Source organism: Peromyscus eremicus, chromosome 11, assembly GCF_949786415.1.
Source record: "Peromyscus eremicus chromosome 11, PerEre_H2_v1, whole genome shotgun sequence".
Lineage (NCBI taxonomy): Eukaryota > Metazoa > Chordata > Mammalia > Rodentia > Cricetidae > Peromyscus > Peromyscus eremicus.
Window position 1 is genome coordinate 69812562 of NC_081427.1, and position 17709 is coordinate 69830270.

A 17709-nucleotide genomic window follows, 5' to 3' on the forward strand; every position below is an offset into this window, starting at 1 on the left:
TGGACAAAGTGTAACACGATAGCTTTCCCTACTGTAATGTCTTGGCATGTACCTACCTTCTCAGGAGGCCAGGCAGTGATACTTACAGTGGGTGTTGTCAGCTAAAGACCGAAAGTGAGTGCGGTGGAGTTAGGCTGTGACAGTGGAAAGCCGGTCAGAGTTGTATTCAGTAAGAGAGCAGCTAATGGTGCTGAAGAAAACACTATAGGTATCAGGTATTAGAAAAACAAAGTCCAGCTCTGACTGGGAGACTCAGTCATATCACTAATTGGAAAATTACAGTTAAACGTTGTGTTTCTTTTTGACGTTATAGGTATTGTCCCTGAGTGTGAAAGGTCAGAGTGCACAACCCCTGCCTAACAACAATGAGGTTCTCTACAGGATTTATGCAGCTGAGCCTAGAATTGTTCCTCGTACATCTCTCTGTCTCTTCTGGAATCAGGCTGCGGCCAGGTACAAACTGATAAATCTTAAGAAAAGTGTTTGGTGCTTCCCAGCCAGAAACATTGCAACTGCTTGTTTTAAACATAGATGGTATTTATGATATATGACTCAAAATACAAAAAAAGAAAAGCTGTGGAGGAAATCATAGGAAAGCATATGCATAAGTTACTCGTCTATTACTGTGATGAAACACCATCATCAAGGCAACTTATAAAAGAAAACATTTAATTTGGGGCCTGCTTACAGTTTCAGAGGGTTAGAATCCCTGGTTATCATGCCAGGGAGCATGGCAGGAGGCAGGCAGGCATGGTGCTAGAGCAGTGGCTGGGAACTTACATCTTATTTGTAAGATGTAGGCAGAGAGAGAGTGAGACTGGGCCTGGCATGGACTTTTTAAACTTCCAAGCCCACTCAGGGTGACACACCTCTTCCAACTAGGCCACACCTCTTGCAACAAGGGCACGCCCCCTAATCCTTCTCAAAAAGTTCCACCAATTCCAAGCATTCAAATATATGAGCCTATGGGGACCATTCTTGTTCAAACCACTATAGCATAACAAGTAATTTGTCTGGTGTTGTGCAAACTACAAGACTTTTGAAAGCAAGAGGAGAGGTTAGCCCTACACACGGTGGCGATTGTATTGGCTGATTTTATGTCAATTTGACACAAGCTACAGTCATCAGAGAGGAAGCAGCCTCTGTTGAAAAAAAAAATGCCTCCGTGAGATCCAGCTGTAAGACATTTTCTTAATTAGTGATCAGCGGGAGAGGGCCCAGCCTGTTGTGGGTGGTACCATCTCTAGGCTGGTGGTCCTGGGTTCTATAAGAAAGCAGGATGAACAAGCTATGGGGAGTGAGCCAGTAAGCAACTCCTCTCCATGGTCTCTGCATCATTTCCTGCCTCCAGGTTCCTGCCACCTTTGAGTTCCCGTCCTGGCTTCCTTTGTTAATGAACAGCAACATGGAAATATAAGATGAATAAACCCTTACCTCCTTAATTTGCTTTTTAGTCATGGTGTTTCATTGTAGCAATAGAAGCCCTGACTAAGACAGCCATGCTGTCGTGTGGGGATCCACACAAGCTGTGACTATGCTGGTCTGTTGGGATCCACACAAGCTGTGACTATGCTGGTCTGTTGGGATCCACACAAGCTGTGACTATGATGGTCTTTTGGGATCCACACATGTCATAGCTATATTGACCAATGGAAGTTTTCGAATGACAGAAAAGACCAAATTTGCTTTAGGATAGATAGGTAAGGCAGCTACACCATTGCTGAGAAGGTTAACTTCTTTGGTACAACAAATGCTCTGGCAGGTGTGGTTGGTATTTACACTGCTTCTTAAGGTGTCTTGACGGAAACTGTTGGGTCATGTCCTGGACAAGATATTCCTTCTAGTGTTTCTTCTGGAAAACGTAGTCTGCTTAAGTCTTGAGTAAAGAACACTTAATTTCAGCTAGTTATTTTTCCTTTAAAAACAATCTGAACACATTATTGCAAGAACAGTGACTATTGTGTTTTGTTCTAGCTGGTTGTCTGACAGCCAGTTTTGCAAAGTGGCTGAAGATACTTCGGACTACGTGGAATGTGCCTGTTCACACTTGTCTGTGTATGCTGTTTACGCCCAGACTGACAACTTGTCATCATACAATGAAGCTTTTTTCTCTTCTGGGTTTATATGCATTTCAGGTCAGTGGCAGGGTTTTCAAGTTATGAATTTTAAATATTTGTGAGAATGAAACTTTCCCATAGTTCTTTTGTGTGTGTAAGATATGAGCATGCTATCATTTGCCCATCTTAATCATTAATACATACAGCAGGTATTTATGGAGGGTCAACTCTGAACTTCTTTGCAGAAGAAGCCATGTTTTCATGAAGAGCATGGAATACAGCATGAGACAGAGGCTAGATAAGAGAAAGGGAACCATTTGTGGTATATTGCACTTTAGAGCAATAGGCTCTACAGTTAGAATATTGGGATCATATAAATCAATACATATAAAGATTTTGTGTTTTCATTAAAATAAATATTCTATCCCATCAGTTGATCAGTTGTCTACAACTTTGGCACTTTAAACATATCAAACTCTATGCTAAAAATTATTTTCTACTCATCATATTTATCCCTCTTTTTATTGCAGCAATAGGAACTTGGATTTTATCAATGTCTGTCTGTTTAAATACACCATAACTAGGAATGATGTGCTATATATCTCTGTGTGAGATATTAACTATAAATATAACCTTGTAACCAGACTGTCTTAGTTCAAGTCCTGATTCTATCATCAGCTATTAGGAACTAGAGTAATATTCTAGTTGTATGTGTCAGGATACTCAAAATTCCTACCCCCAATGTATGACTACAAATCATGTCTGCATCTCAGGCCCGTTAGTCTGCTTTAGTGGTGACTTGTCTGTTATTGGGAGGGATTGTCTTACTAAATACGTGTACCAACAATCTGCCTAGCAATCCTCATTCACTAGGAAATCTTTCTGGAGACAGAGTCAAGTAACTAATTATTATGCTTGGTTCTGATTGTTAAATATTCCCATTATAATTCAGTTTTACATAGTTATAATTTTGCCAGAATGTATCTGAATTATGAGTCTTGGGTTCCATAGCAAAAGTTAAGAATCTCCTATTCTTAATAATATCTTTCATAAAAGATGGATGACATTTCTTATCCAATAAATTCTTCGAGGTGAATATAATTTCAAAATCAGAGGGAGACTTGTTTTATTTCAATGGTGGTATATTTCATGAGCAAAGAAGTTTCATAGAATAATGGAATAAAAAGTTACCATATTGAAATAAAATTTGGATATTATTTTACAAACAAATTCAAATCCTCTGCTTTACAAAAACATTGAACATCAAACTAGAGAGTTTAAAAACTTAAAGCATGGTGTCTCTGATTCCATGTAGAGGCAGTAGAATCATAAGGTACATCCTACAAGAGTTATTTGTCATTCTATATTTTCTATAACTTGATGCAGAAAATGTTACGCTGACCTGCATGGGTGCTTGAGAACTTAAATGTCATCATCCACATGTAGCTGCTACATTCACATTTGTGCCTTTGACTTGGGACCAGTGTCAAGACTTTGAAATTATAATTTATTTCCTGTTTTATTCAAGATATTTTATAAGTAAGGACTCTAAACTCCTGTGTTTTTGCCTCAGTTTTTATTTCATGAGAGAACCAATGCCCATTCCTCTGATGGGCCTTCGGGAATTAGAAAAGATAACTTTTTGTTTCTTTCTTTCTTTTTTTTTTTTTTTTGGTTTTTTCGAGACAGGTTTTTTCTGTGTAGCTTTGCACCTTTCCTGAAACTCACTTTGTAGACCAGGCTGGCCTCGAACTCACAGAGATCATCCTGGCTCTGCCTCCCGAGTGCTGGGAACTTTTTGTTTCTTATATATATAGTGTGTACTTTGGGTCAGACCAAATGGGATAGCTCTGACTTGATAACAGTTAACTAGTCCTTTTCACGAGTGTAATAATGTACATATTCACAGGAGCTGGCCTCTTTGTTAGTTCTGCTTCCTGTTCTGGATGACAGTTCAAGAAGCGGGCAAAAGAGAATAAAGGCTGAGAAACCCTCAGTTCAGGGAGGTGAAAGGAGAGAGGGTTACCTGGAAGATCCTAGGTTTGCCAAATGCCAGAAGACGAAACTGAGGCCACTCCTTAAAGTAACAAGGATAAAAAAGAGAAAGGTAGTAAAAGAGGGCTGTGTGCATTCTCCGGCCCATGACAGGAATGAGTTGGGAGAAGTGTAAGTTAAGATGGCTTCATCACATGCCATAATCTAACCTAATTACTAAGATCAGCAAGGCTTGAGGGTGTGCACACTATTTCCCAGATGACTACAAATCTTCGGGGCTTTTCTCTAGGATATCATCCCATCAAAGATGACTGTTGGGTTGGATTTTCCCCAACTTTGACTCTTAACACCATTTTATAGTCTTCTAACTGTAAAGACAACCTGTTACCTTCATCACGTAGTTCCTTAAGTGAATGAAATCAGTCATTTTGTTGCATCTGTAGTTCAGTTTCCTGTGGCAGAAGTGATTTGACACTGTTAGAGGTGGGCCTGTTCTCACACTGGAATCACTTCCTTCTTCTTACCATGAAGAAATCCTTTAACTTATTACCCAAACTAAAGTGTTCTTTACTAATTAGCTAGTTATCTACTTAAAAAGAGAATACTGTGTGTAAATGCCTATACAATGTCAATTTCATAATAAATAATAATTTGTGACTAATTACAGGCCTTACAGGTTAAGAAAGTTAATAAAAATTATTTGAGGATGATCATTCTTTTGTTCAACTTTTTATAAAATGGCAAACATTTTAAGTTGTGCCTTTTTTTTTTTTTTTTGCTCCCCTGCAAGCTGAAATGCTGATAGATTTTTCAAAGTAATAATAACTGGCCAACCCTGAAAAGATTTCCAGTAGTAACAAAAGTCATTATGAAGCACCTCCAAGCACACATAAGTCTGTGTATAAGGACAGAGGCGGGGTAGTCAGAGAGACAGAGCCTCAATAATTAAGGAAGTAAATCTGAGCACAATTGCATTCAACTCAACATTATTTTTTAAAGTTATTTTTGAAACTTTTGGTCAACTTCCTTTAGAAACATCAAGCTCGGGTTTTCAGAAACCATTGTCCTGGGGGACCTATTATGATTGTGGAAGAGTGTATTTTCAAAATAATTCCATTCTATCAAATGATGTGTTATCCCTGAGGAAAAACATTTTAAATGCTTAGAACTGTAAAAAGAAGAGTTTGAAGGGATAAATGTAGATAACAAGAAGTCACTTAGTCCTAAAATACGTGTGCATAGCATAAAGATGTTGAGTTTATCTAGCAATATCTGCAAAGGAATTTTGTTTGGCAAGAATTGGGCTGCACATAACCGAAGGGCACTCTGAGTATCTTCCACGGACTTAGTGCCCAGGATGAACAATTGGGCACAATAACAATGCCCCTGCAGCCTGACCTCTTCTTCTTTGGTCTGCTCTGCTTTTCTCACACCGTGGGTGCCCTTGTGTCTTGTCCTGGTGTGCTCTCAGCTGCCTGTAGAGCCTTGAGCATCAAACTGCCAGTGTCTAGGTAGGCCAAGGCAGACACTACGCTAAAGCAATGGAAACTCTTGTAAAAGACACCCAGAATGCTGCCCCAACACCTCTTTGCCCCAAACCATGTTTGGTAAACTCTCATAAGCCAGTCACTTTCTGGCACATGAGACAGGCAAAGTTGGACATAATCACTGTGAGAGCAGCCAGTGTCCATCATGTTGAGTATTACTGGACACAGCACCACATGTACAGTACTTTCAACCCTGTTTCTTTTTTTAAATGATTTTTTTTTTACATCCCAACAGGGTTTTCCCTCTCTCCTCTCCTCCAAGTCCTTCCCCTTGACTTCCTCTCTGCTCTCCCCAATCCACTCCTCCTTCATTTCAATTCAGAAGGGGCAGGGCCTCCCATGGATATCAACCAAAGATGGCACATCAAGTTGCAGTAAGACTAGGCACCTCCCCTTGTATTAAGGTTGGATGAGGCAACCCACTATGAGGAATTGCTGTGGGATGCTGTGAATATGTGTTGCTCTGATTGGTTGATAAATAAAACACAGATTGGCCAGTAGCCAGGCAGGAAGTATAGGCGGGCAAGTAGATGAGGAGAATTCTGGGAAGAAGAAGGACAGAGTGAGGAGTCGCCAGCCAGACACAGAGAAAGCAAGATGACAAGGCAGAACTGAGAAAAGGTACCAAGCCACGTGGCTAAACATAAATAAGAATTATGGGTTAATTTAGTGTAAGAGCTAGTCAGTAATAAGCCAGAGCTAATGGCTGAGCAGTTATAATTAATATAAGCCTCTGTGTGTTTACTTAGGGGACGAGAGTGGGAGAAGTTTGTCCCAACTGTGGGCCAGGCAGGACACAGAAAAACTTCCAACTACAAGGACTAGGCTCCCAAAACTCAGCAAAGGTGTCATAGACAGCCCCTGCTCCCACTGTTAAGAGTCCTACAAGAAGATCCTGCTACACAATCATAACATATATGCAGATGACTTAGGTCAGAACCATGTGGGCTCCCTGATCGTCAGTTCAGTTTCTGTGTTTCCCTAGGAGCCCAAGTTAGTTGATTCTGTGGTTTTTTTTTTGTTGTGTCATTGACCCCTCTGGCTCCTACAATCCTTCCTCTCCTTCTTCCACAGGATTCTTCCAGCTCTGACTAATGTTTGGCTGTGGGTCTCTGCATCTGTTTCCATCAGTGGCTGGATGAAGCCTCTCTGATGACAATTGGGCTAGGTACCAATCTATGAGTATAGCAGAATATCATTAGGCATCATTACATGAACTCTTTTTTTGTCAGTTGTGTTTGGTTCTATCCTAGGTCCCTGGGCTATCAAGCCTCTGGGTCCTGGTGCTCAAGGTAGTATCAGGGGTGGGCTCTCTCTTATGGCATGGGTCTCAGGTTGGACCAGTCATTGGTTGGCTACTCCCACAATTTCTACACCACCTTTACCCCAGCATATCTTGTAGGCAGGTCCTATTTCTTGTTAAAGAAATAAGTAACACACAGTGTATTTCAGACCAGATGTGGTTTTGTGCAAAGTGTCAACTTTGGACTTTCAAACCATATTATCTTAGTCACTTGGATACAAATTCTTTTGAAATACAGTGTATTCTTTCATCACTCAGGAAGAATTAACAGTTCTCTGCAATATGGCTTTCTGTGATGGTGACAATATTTTATACTGTCTAATATGTGAGATACTGGCCATATCTGGCCATGCATCCTTGGAATATGACTGAAATATAAGTTCTATTTAACTTGTGACAATTTACATTTAAACAACTTCCAATGGCTAGTAGCTGATGTATTCAGGATCAACTCCATAATTATCAAGACTCTTGACTCTCTGGCAACATCACCCATTCCCTAACACATGGAGTTATGTGCTCCAAGGTGATTCATGCTGCCATTTGTTCCTACTGGAAATCTTTTCAGTGCTGACTGCTTTTTCTTCCCACCCTTACTGTGTTAGTAGCAATAAGCCTAGCACATTGCACGGAGGGAAAACTTAAAGACGTATCAGTTCAGCTGTGGTTTGTAATCAAACAGTAGAAACCCTACAACCACAGGTAGCATGACGTAGAAAGACAAGAAGAAACAAAGAGCTCATACTCGACTTAGTCATGAAGTAACAGTGAGCTGATTTCATGTGGATTTATCTGGAGGAAGCAGGTATAAATAGAGTGATAGACTGACACCTTAAAACACAAAATTCATAAATAAAAATTTGTAGAAAATTTACTCTCATCTGTCTTGTATGGGGCTAAGTTACAGTTACATGGGAACATTTCCCACCTGTAAAATACACTGAAGAACAACAATGTCTCCTGACTCTGCCTACTCACATGCAAACATCACACATATTTGTATTCACATAAATACTCCAATATTGTATATATCCATACAATCTGTGGTCTGCTTCAGAGCTGTATCCTCACTACCACATGTCATCAATGTTGTTATTCTATGAAGAGCATCTTCCTTCTCTCTTTTAAACGTGTAAATAGTCATTTGTGTCAGTGGGTTAAATGAAGATTCTTTCTCCTCCAGTTTAATCTGTAATCCGTACAGGGCTAGAAAAAAAAAGAATATTATCCAGACAGCACATTGTTTCTCTAGAGAATTGCCAAGAAATAAAATTTTAAAGACTGTAGAGTGCATATTTAGGTAATATATGGAGTTGTTATAGTTTGTTATACTTTATTTTAGAAATTCTATCATTATACATTCTAAGTTTTGTGATTTGAGTATTTATAGTAAAGAATTTGAGTTACAGAACTGCAATTAAAAATATTTCCTTGTAAACGTTAAGTATATATACTGAACATAGGCACTCATTTTCTAGACTGAGGAAAGGTTATTTTCCTAAATTTGGATATTAGTGTATAGTACTTTGGATACTTAAATTTGTATGTAGTGGTTTAGAAACTTCATAACTAAAATATTTATTTCTTTAAATCTTAAGTATTCTATATCCTGTCCAAAGCCAGATGGCTTTGCCTAGTTTAGAGCACAACTTGCTTAAAATTCTCATCAGAATTCTCCTTTCAATGAATGAACCAGTGCTCTAGTTGGCTTCTGACTGCTGTGGTAAAACATGGATCTAAAGCAATTTAGGGAGGAAAGTACTGATTTCACTCGAAGCTCAAGAGTCCGTCATGAAGGAAGTCAGGGCAGGAGCTCAAGGCGGGACCTGGAAGAACACCGTTTACTGGCTTGCCTTCCCATCGCTCACTCAGCTTGCTTTTTCACATGACCTGAGATCACCTGCTTAGGGGTGGCACTCCTCATAGCGTGCCCTCCCACATCAATCTTAGTCAAGAAAATGCCCCCACAAACTTGCTTCCAGTCCAAGCTGATGCAGACATTTCTCACTTGAGGTTTCCTCTACCCAAATGACTCTGACTTTTGCCAAGTTGACATAAAACTATCCAGTGTGACCTGATAATGATGATGCATTATGCTGAAACACTAGGACAATCCTGACCACTTCCTGCCTCTGCATTTGATCCCAGGGCATCAACCAGGGGCCACGGTAGCATTTTAATGAAGCTTTTCATACACAATCACATGTTTCTAAGCTGGTCTCATGTAATCGTGCTGGGTTCCTGTGGTGGAACAGGAATATGATGATGAATGGATTACCAAATTAGGGGGGAAATCACTGGATAAATTTTTTTGAACTACAGTGAGTAGGAAATGTGTGTGTTCCTCCTTTGGCCAGTCCTCAGCCTTTGCCTTGCACTGTTACCAGTCATCCCAGGAAACTTGCAGGAAATCCATATTCGTGATCATGTAGTTTATACTGAGAAGAAAATTGTGGTTAGGACTTGCTTTTAGGTCAGTGTATTATACGCACACATAAGCACACACCTCTAAGCATGAGTTTAAGCAACTTACGAATGTCCTAGAGACTCAAAGGACAAATTATTGAGTTGTCAGAACCAGTGCCAGTAGATGAGAAAGTAAAGGTGCAGAACCAGGCGCAACTGCCACATCTGTAGGAAACACCATCACCCGTGTAGGTGAGTTTGGAGGCAGCCCCAACACCGATCGGCACACCTGACATGTGGGTGCCATGGCCCTTGTGCTGAGTGGATTGCTCCAGACTTCCCTGCAAGGGGGGGGGGTTCTAAACAAAAAGCCCATTCCCTATTGCAGGGAGCTCCTTCTACTCTATTGAAATATAAAACATAATTGAACTATTTTTCTAAAAAGAATTCTGAGAGGCATTTCTGAACAGAAAACCAGTGAGGAGACCCCATGGAGGCATTTTGTAGATGGTTAATGCTCTTCCACTGACATGCAGTTTACTCTGAAAGCTCACTGCACAGCTTCAGAGAATACAATGGAGAACGAAATGTTAAATCAGTGCAATGTCTCATGTTTGTCAAGAGGGCATTGGCATTAAATGAGGTAATATATGGAAAACACATGGCTAAGTGGTCTGTGCATGCCAGCATTTGTAATGCTTCAGTGATTCTTACACAGAACAATCCAATCCACAAAGACGTGTGGTAAAAAGCTCAAGTGAACAAATAAATGGTCACTGTTTATTAGATTACTATCTGAAAAATTTAAGGCATAAAATATTCTTAAAGTATCCTGCCTTCAAGTTCTGGTATAGTGGTGCATGGCATAATTCCAGCACTCAGGAGCCTGAGGCAGAGGGATTGCAATTTCAAGGCCAGCCTGGGCTATACAATGACAATTTATCTCAAAATAGACACGCAGGTTTAAAGATAATAATGCCACTTACAATGGAAATTTTCGTACTTAATTTCTTTGTGGCAGAACGAAAAGAATATTCTGGTTTTGACATGCAGCAGCAGAGGGTCGGCTGAAAGTTCACCATTACCACTGCTGTTAGCTGAAAGTGGGTAATTTGAGCATCAGTTTGGGAGGATCATTCACAGTTTCTTGCCCCAAAAGTTCTAGTCACCTTTATAAATATTTTTGCTTACTCAAGCCATTCACTCTAAAAAAATAAATAAATAAACCAGATTTAAAATTAGGATGGAAAAGCATTTTAAACAGTAAAGTTGACTAATAGCAACTTAGAAAATAAAAGTCTTATTAAAACTATTAATGTTATTTATTTATGCCTTCCTTGTTACAAAGCAGATAATTTGAAAATAATTGGAAAATTAAAGTTATCCTTTGGGTTAACTGATAAATGTGAAGATGGTATAGATCATACAAAAAGGGATATGTATGTTGAAATTTCAGCATAGTCTTCCCCAGAGGTATTATGTTATGCTGTATATAGGCTGGGCTTTTGTGCTTAACTGTCCCAGAGATTTTTTGTTCTGTACACATAATCTCTTCGCGGATTACGAAACCTGATGTGGGATCTCTTGTTTCCACAGGTCTCTGCTTGGCTGTGGTTTCACACATGTTCTGTGACAGGTACTCGATGTTTGCAGCTAAACTTCTGACTCACATGATGGCAGCCAGCTTAGGAACACAGGTAGGAGACGACAGCGGTTCTGACTCATCACGAGATGTCCGTGTCTCCTTTTCTAAGATCCTTGAGCTGAGTGTCCACAAACAGGTTCTCTCAACTTAACTGTTTGCTTTCCTATCGGAGCAATACGGAGAAGAAGGGGAGCAGACAAAAGCGATAATATCAGGCCCAGTGTATTTAGAAAATTGTTTTATTATTTTGAAATTGTAATATAGTTATATCATTTCCCCATTCCCTTTCCTCTATCCAAACTCCCCCACATACTCCTCTTTGCTCTCTGTCAAGTCCATGGCCTCTTCTTTTCATTTATATTTTCAATCCTAACCATATGGTATTGGATAGCCAATCAGCACTCTCTTCTGTGGTGAAGGCTATTTCTTGTGTTCTCAACATTCCTTAGCTGCCTGTATATTTTTGTGTAATGTTGAGGCTTCATGAACCTTCCTCCACCCACATGGTTTATTCACAGTAAAATGTTGGTAAAATCCCTATTTTTTTTTTCATTTAACACAGTGAAATGTAGTTTGGAAGAACATTGTCATATGAAAAACAGTTCATTTTTTTATAGCAGGTGAAATAAGAAAAGTGAAAATACTCATTGGCATTCAACTTAAAACATATACATTTGAAAGTGTCATTTAAAGTACAGAAGGCTGATCAGAAGGTGAAATTAAATACCTTTACTGTCCTTAAGGTGTTAACTGTCTAGAAGAGTAGTTTGCCATTGTAGAGGCTGCCAGATTCTACATAAATGTCTGTAATTCAGTGTAACATTAGAACATGGATTATTTGTAAGCAACTTTGTAAAGCCACAGATAAGAGCATAATTTATTATTTTGCAAAGGTCATAGACATCTTTGTAGAGGGCATGAGTCCATTCACATTGCCTATGGATAGAGGAAGCAAAGGGCATAGAAGTGAATGAGACAGAAGGAATAAATGTACAATCATGTCTACCCTAAGGCTGAAATAATTTAACCCTGACTCTTAATAACTTTCTTATGAATGAAATTTTAGAATATTTTTTCTGTAAAACACAAATTGTTTCTGAGATTCTTATAGATCACTGGGAATGACTGCTTTCTTGGAAAAAAACTTGAAGTTTTATTTATTTATATATTATTTATGTAGGTAGTGTGTGTGCATGTATATGCACAGGTGTGTTGTTTTTGTTCTTTTTTGGGGGGCCCACCACTCAGCTCCCAAATAAATCACACACAGTGGCTTATTCTAAATTATGAATACCTGGCCTTAGCTTGGCTTAGTTTCTAGCCAGCTTTCCTTAACTTAAATTATCCCATCTACCTTTTGCCTCTGGGCATCTCCTGTTCTCTTACTTCTATAAATCTTACTCTTACTCTGTGGCTTGCTGTGTAGCTGGGTGGCTGGCCCCTGGGTCCTCCTCTTTCTCTGGCTGCTTCCTTTCACTCTTCCATCTCTTTTCTCCTCCCTCCTCCCAGATTTCTCCTTCTATTTATTCTCTCTGCCTGCCAACCCTGCCTATCCTTTCTCCTGCCTCGCTATTGGCCGTTCAGTTCTTTATTAGACCATCAGGTGTTTTAGACAGGCACAGTAACACAGCTTCACAGAGTTAAACAAATGCAACATGAACAAGAGTCACCCACCTTAAATAATATTCTACCACACAGGTGCACACGTGCCATGCATGAATGTGGAGGTCAGAGGGCAGTTTCCCCCCACTGGCTCACTCTTACCACCTTGTGCGGTCCAGGAATCTAACTCAGCTCATCAGGTTTGCATAAAAACACGTTTACCCTCTGAGCCACCTGTGGACTCAGTGACTGATTTCTTTCTCTCATTCTTTTTAAATTGAAAATAATATTTCCATACAACATATTCTTAACACAGTATCCCCTCCCTCAACTTCTTCCAGATCCTCCCCACCTCCCCACCCCATCCAACTCAATGCCTTCTTTCTCTCTCTTTAGAAAACAAATAGGCAATACATAAATAAATAAATAGAAAAGAAAAAGCACAAGAAACACATACACATAAATAAAATACAAAATTGGGAGCCATAATATACAAGCTACAGAACAGTACAATAAAAATACCCAAACAAATCAACATAAGACAGAAAAGTCTACAAAAATACCATTAAATTTGTTTTCTATTAACCTTCTACTTCTGGCTGTGGGGTCTGCCCTTAAGTGTGCTTTATATACCCAGTGAGACTCCATTGCAGGAAACTAATCTTTCCTTTGCAAATGGTTGTGGATTGGAGGTGGTTTCCGGGTTAGGGATGGGGCGTGTTTCCACTGCCCCCTCTCAGTTCTGGGGCCTCATCTGCTTTGCCTGTGCTGCCGCAGATTCTGTGAGTTCATATGTGCGTTAGTCCCATTGTGTCCGGAAGGCACACTTTCCTTGGTATCACCCGCCTGCTCTGCACTTAAAATCTTTCCATTTCCTCCTCTGCATAGCTCCCTCAGCTGGGGTGTAGGAAGTGGGGTGGGAGGTGGGGGAAGTGACAGCTCATTAAAGACAGTGTTCCAAAGTTCCTCACTCTCTGCACACTGTCCAGATATGCAGCTCTGTATTAGTTCCCACCTACTGCAGGAGGAAGCTTCCGTGATGATGGCTGAGTGAGACGCTGGTCTATTGTATAGCAGAATGTCATTAGGAGTCATTTTATTGCCACATTGCTTTAGGACAGTAGTTCTCAACCTTCCTAAATCTTCGACCCTAATACAGTTCCTCGTGTTGTGATGACTCCCAACCATAGCATTATTTTCGTTATGACTTCACAACTGTAATTTTCTACTATCATGAATTGTAATATAAATATATGATATGCAGGATATCTAATATGTGACCCCTGTGAAAGGGTCATTCAACCCCAAAGGGTCATGACCCATTAGTTGAGAACCACTGCTTTAGAAGAACAATCATATTTGATTTTCCCTGAAGTCCATGGCCTATCTAGTCCCAGGTTCTTGGCCACCTAGGCATTGTGTCATGCAGAATGACTGGTTTCCTGATTGGAGGGTGGTTATATGCATAGACTCAACTTGTATAAATTTTTCATTGCACACTCTTACTTAGCGAGCTAAAATGTGCTTTATTGAAGTACTAGAGGGGCTAAAATGGAAAACTCTGGAACTGGCATTCTTTTGCATTTTTTTTTTTTGTTTCAGGAATGACAGTGTCCTTTAAATTTCATTATTTTTCAGAGAAAAATCAAGGGTTGTATTCCAGATTATGTTTGTAAAGTACCTATAAACTATAGAAAGTGACAGCTGTTTCCAAAAGGGGGTGCACTGAATTGACAAGGCTGTTTACCTCACCAGGAACCAGTCATAACTGTCTGATCTTGCCTTGGCTTCTTGTATCTGACACAGTAAAGAACCCGCCTACTGTAATTAGAGTTTGCTTGGCTGTATTCACCACCCATTTTGGTGTTTTTTTGGCAGCAGCATTTACATAAGATTTAATTATAGCACCGTATTATTATAGGCAATTCTTCAGCATTCTAGCAGACAAATTTGCTCATGTCTGGCGATGAGAAAGAATGAGCAGAATCTATATGTTAGAACGTTGCCTGCTGATTCACATTGTGCTTCACACTATTTTGAAGAAAAGGATTAGTCAAGTGCACACATTTCCAGAATATTTTTAGAATAGACAAAAAATATGGGATAAAAATCATGTAAGGAATGACTTGTGGCACAAAATAACTTAAAAAAAATATGGCTTAATGGCTTATTTTCACCCAAGATAATGTTTTAGTTATTTCATGTCAGAAGTCATTGGTATAGTTTTTACAAAAATACTATTTTCTCAACATATTAATCAGCTACTTGGATTTTTAAATATGCTATCTAGCTTAAAGTGAATGTTTTTCTCACTTACCTAGGCAAGTACCTTTTAAAGTTGTATTTTATTTTTATCTCCTAAAGACTGAAGTGGCAAGCATGGGGCCTGCATGGTCTGCACCAAGCCCTCTGCCTGTATGTTATGGTTGTTAGCCTAGTGTTTTTGTGGGACTCCTAATAGTGGGAGCAGGTTGTCTCTGACTCTTTTGCCTGCTCTTGGGACTCTTTTCCTCCTGTTGGGTCGCCTTGTCCAACCTCAGTATGAGGGTTTTCATCTTGTCTTATTGTATCTTGTTTGGTCTTATTGGTTGTCTCTTGGAGGTCTGCCCTTTTCTGAAGGGAAAGGGAGAGGAAGGGGGAGTGGATCTGAGGGAGATGAGAGGTGTGGGGGAGAGAGCTGGGAGGAGCAGAGGGAGGGGAAATGTGGTCTGGATGTACTGTATGAGAGAAGAATCTCTTTTCAATTTGAAAACTATTTTATTCTTAGTAATATGCATGTATGTGGGGGTTGATGTGCACGTGCACAGCAGAGAGAAGAAGGCATTGCATTCCGGGGAACTGAATTTATAGGCTGTGCTGAGTCACCCAGCATGAGTGTTAGGAACAGAACTTGGGTCCTCGGCAAGGGCAAGAAATGCTCTTAACTGCTGACCTATCTTTCCAGCTCCAAATCTAGGACTTTTTAAATTTTTCAGATTCTCCAAAATGAGAAATGGAGATGTCTACAGAAACAGTGGCTTCTACACATTCCAAATTTTGAAGGGTTTGTAGTCCAAGTTGTAGAAATGTATTATTGGGGTCATTACAGTCCAGTCATGGTCCTCTCATTTTGGACCCTCCATCCTTGCCGAATAGACATCATTGGAGCTTAAATTAACTGGAGGAAAAAAAAAAAAGCAATGGTCTTTGACTATGGTTCTTGGTAAAGGAGTGAAATGTCTCCAGCTACCCCTAAGAGTTTTATTTGTGAATACTGGGTATACAGGCTTGCCAAGATGTTTCCTCTTTAAGACTTAGTTGATTTTGTGTCTGTGTAAGAGAGAACAGAAGCGCCTGTAGCACAGGCTGCTTTGAACTTGCTATGTAGCTGGGGATGGTCTTGAACTTCTACTGGTTCTGCCTCCACCTGTAGCATGCTAAGATTAAAGACTTGCATTTCTGTGCTGATTTATGTGTTGCTGAACCCAGGACCTTGTGCATGCTAGGCAAACATGACCATCTGAACCATGTCTCATCCCTCTTGACTTCATTTTGGAGTAGTACAGAGCAATGTATTTGTGAATCGGACTGTCAGAAAAGTGTGCTTAAGTTTGGTTGTTCTCTATTTTTAGAAACATATACAATATTATATCACCGATTCACTATATATTTATTATATCCAGAATTGGAGGAAGATACACAAGAATCAATAGATTGTTCCTGTATTGAAGTTTGAAGGGTAAGGAGGTGGAGAAGAGGAGATGGGGAAATATGATCAATATATATTTTTTGAAAAAAATTTAACTAAAAAAGTCAAATGATAATGCTTTAATCAGTGTGTTATCCTAATATCTTTGAGGATCATTGACTCTAATATGCCAGCAGGTGGCAGTAGAAGATTTTTTTTCCCCCCTGAAAAAACCAAATTCAGTCAGTGTTGCTGAGTTGGGTTTAGGATCCTCAAAGATACTTTCAAAGGTTTCTTTGGATGAGCTGCAGAGTGTTTGCAGCGTAGCAGATACACACATGTGGTTCCTGGCTTGGTCTTTTTGTCACTTGTATTCAAATTTGGAGCGAATGCATCTGTGAGTTAGGAGCAGAAAGCTAGTATCTACCTGTCCTTGGAAATACCTTCCTACTATCACCCATCAGTGACTTTAAAATGCGGGGCCATAGGACTATTTCTCTGTCATTACATTTACGTTAATAGCAATGTGCCTACTACTGCTATAGGAAATTGTGTTTCTTGGGATATCACAGCACTTTTGGGATAAGGTTTTTATTTTTAGTAGTTTATCAAAAAGAATGTATTTTCCTCCAGTGTCAAGTTGTGGTTTTCTCATTTATCTACAAGAAAATGATTAAATGGCAAGAAGGTGTGGGAGCGCTGACTTCCAGTGTGATGGGAAACACAGCCAACAGACTTTCATGGCGTTGGCAGATATTCCTGGGGAAAAAAACATCTAGTTCTATCTTTGGAACATTTATCTTAGAATCACATTGCCCTGTGTGCCCTGAGCACGCTGGTGAGCAGCAGGGACAAAGGGCACCTTTGCTGTTCAGAGCACTCAGGTCCAGGGGTTCTATTGGGAAAAGCAACTCCCCAAATCTAAAAAAAGAACAGAAAGATAACGCTGTGTTTACTCAGATGAATAAAACCTGCCGACAGGGAAACATTTGATTTCTCTGTTTCTTTTCGTCTGTTGGCTTTTCACCTGGTCTTCTGAAGTGGAATAACAAATCTGTCTAGAGAACCTTTATGTGAGTGAATCTGGTTCCAAGTCCCACTGAGCCTCTGTGCTGACTCACATTGGCTAGTGAGACTAGTTTAGAAGATGAAATACCTCAGTGATTTCTTGTTTGATTTTTTGGTCAGTCAGTCATTGGATGTGCATGGATTTTAGCTTTGTCTTTCTTCTCCTCATGAAGGCAGAAGAGGATTTTGTTAATTCTGAGGACTATTATTATTAGAATTCAGCAAAAGTTGAGCTGCTTCTTACTCTGCAACACTTAGGACTGTTGTTGAACAATGTCTTCCCCAGGAAGGATCCAGATTGCGCACAACTGCTAAGAGACTTCCCTTTAATCTGAGCCTTGTGTCTTTTTAACTTTGAGTGTCTAACACCTGTGAGAGTCTCTGAGGATCACTTGACTACATCTCTGAGGCCAAAGCCA

The 17709-nt window shown here is 39.8% G+C and overlaps 1 protein-coding gene across 1 annotated transcript in view; it reads left to right on the forward strand.

Annotated features, from left to right (window-relative positions):
• The window catches only part of Adgrv1 (adhesion G protein-coupled receptor V1), a 474255-nt gene that overhangs the window by 220861 nt on the left and 235685 nt on the right, over positions 1–17709 (forward strand). The window contains exons 83-85 of the mRNA XM_059276309.1: positions 314–453; positions 1975–2135; positions 10905–11005. Of these exons, the coding sequence (XP_059132292.1) occupies positions 314–453; positions 1975–2135; positions 10905–11005 (402 nt within the window). The remainder of the gene's footprint in view (positions 1–313; positions 454–1974; positions 2136–10904; positions 11006–17709) is intronic.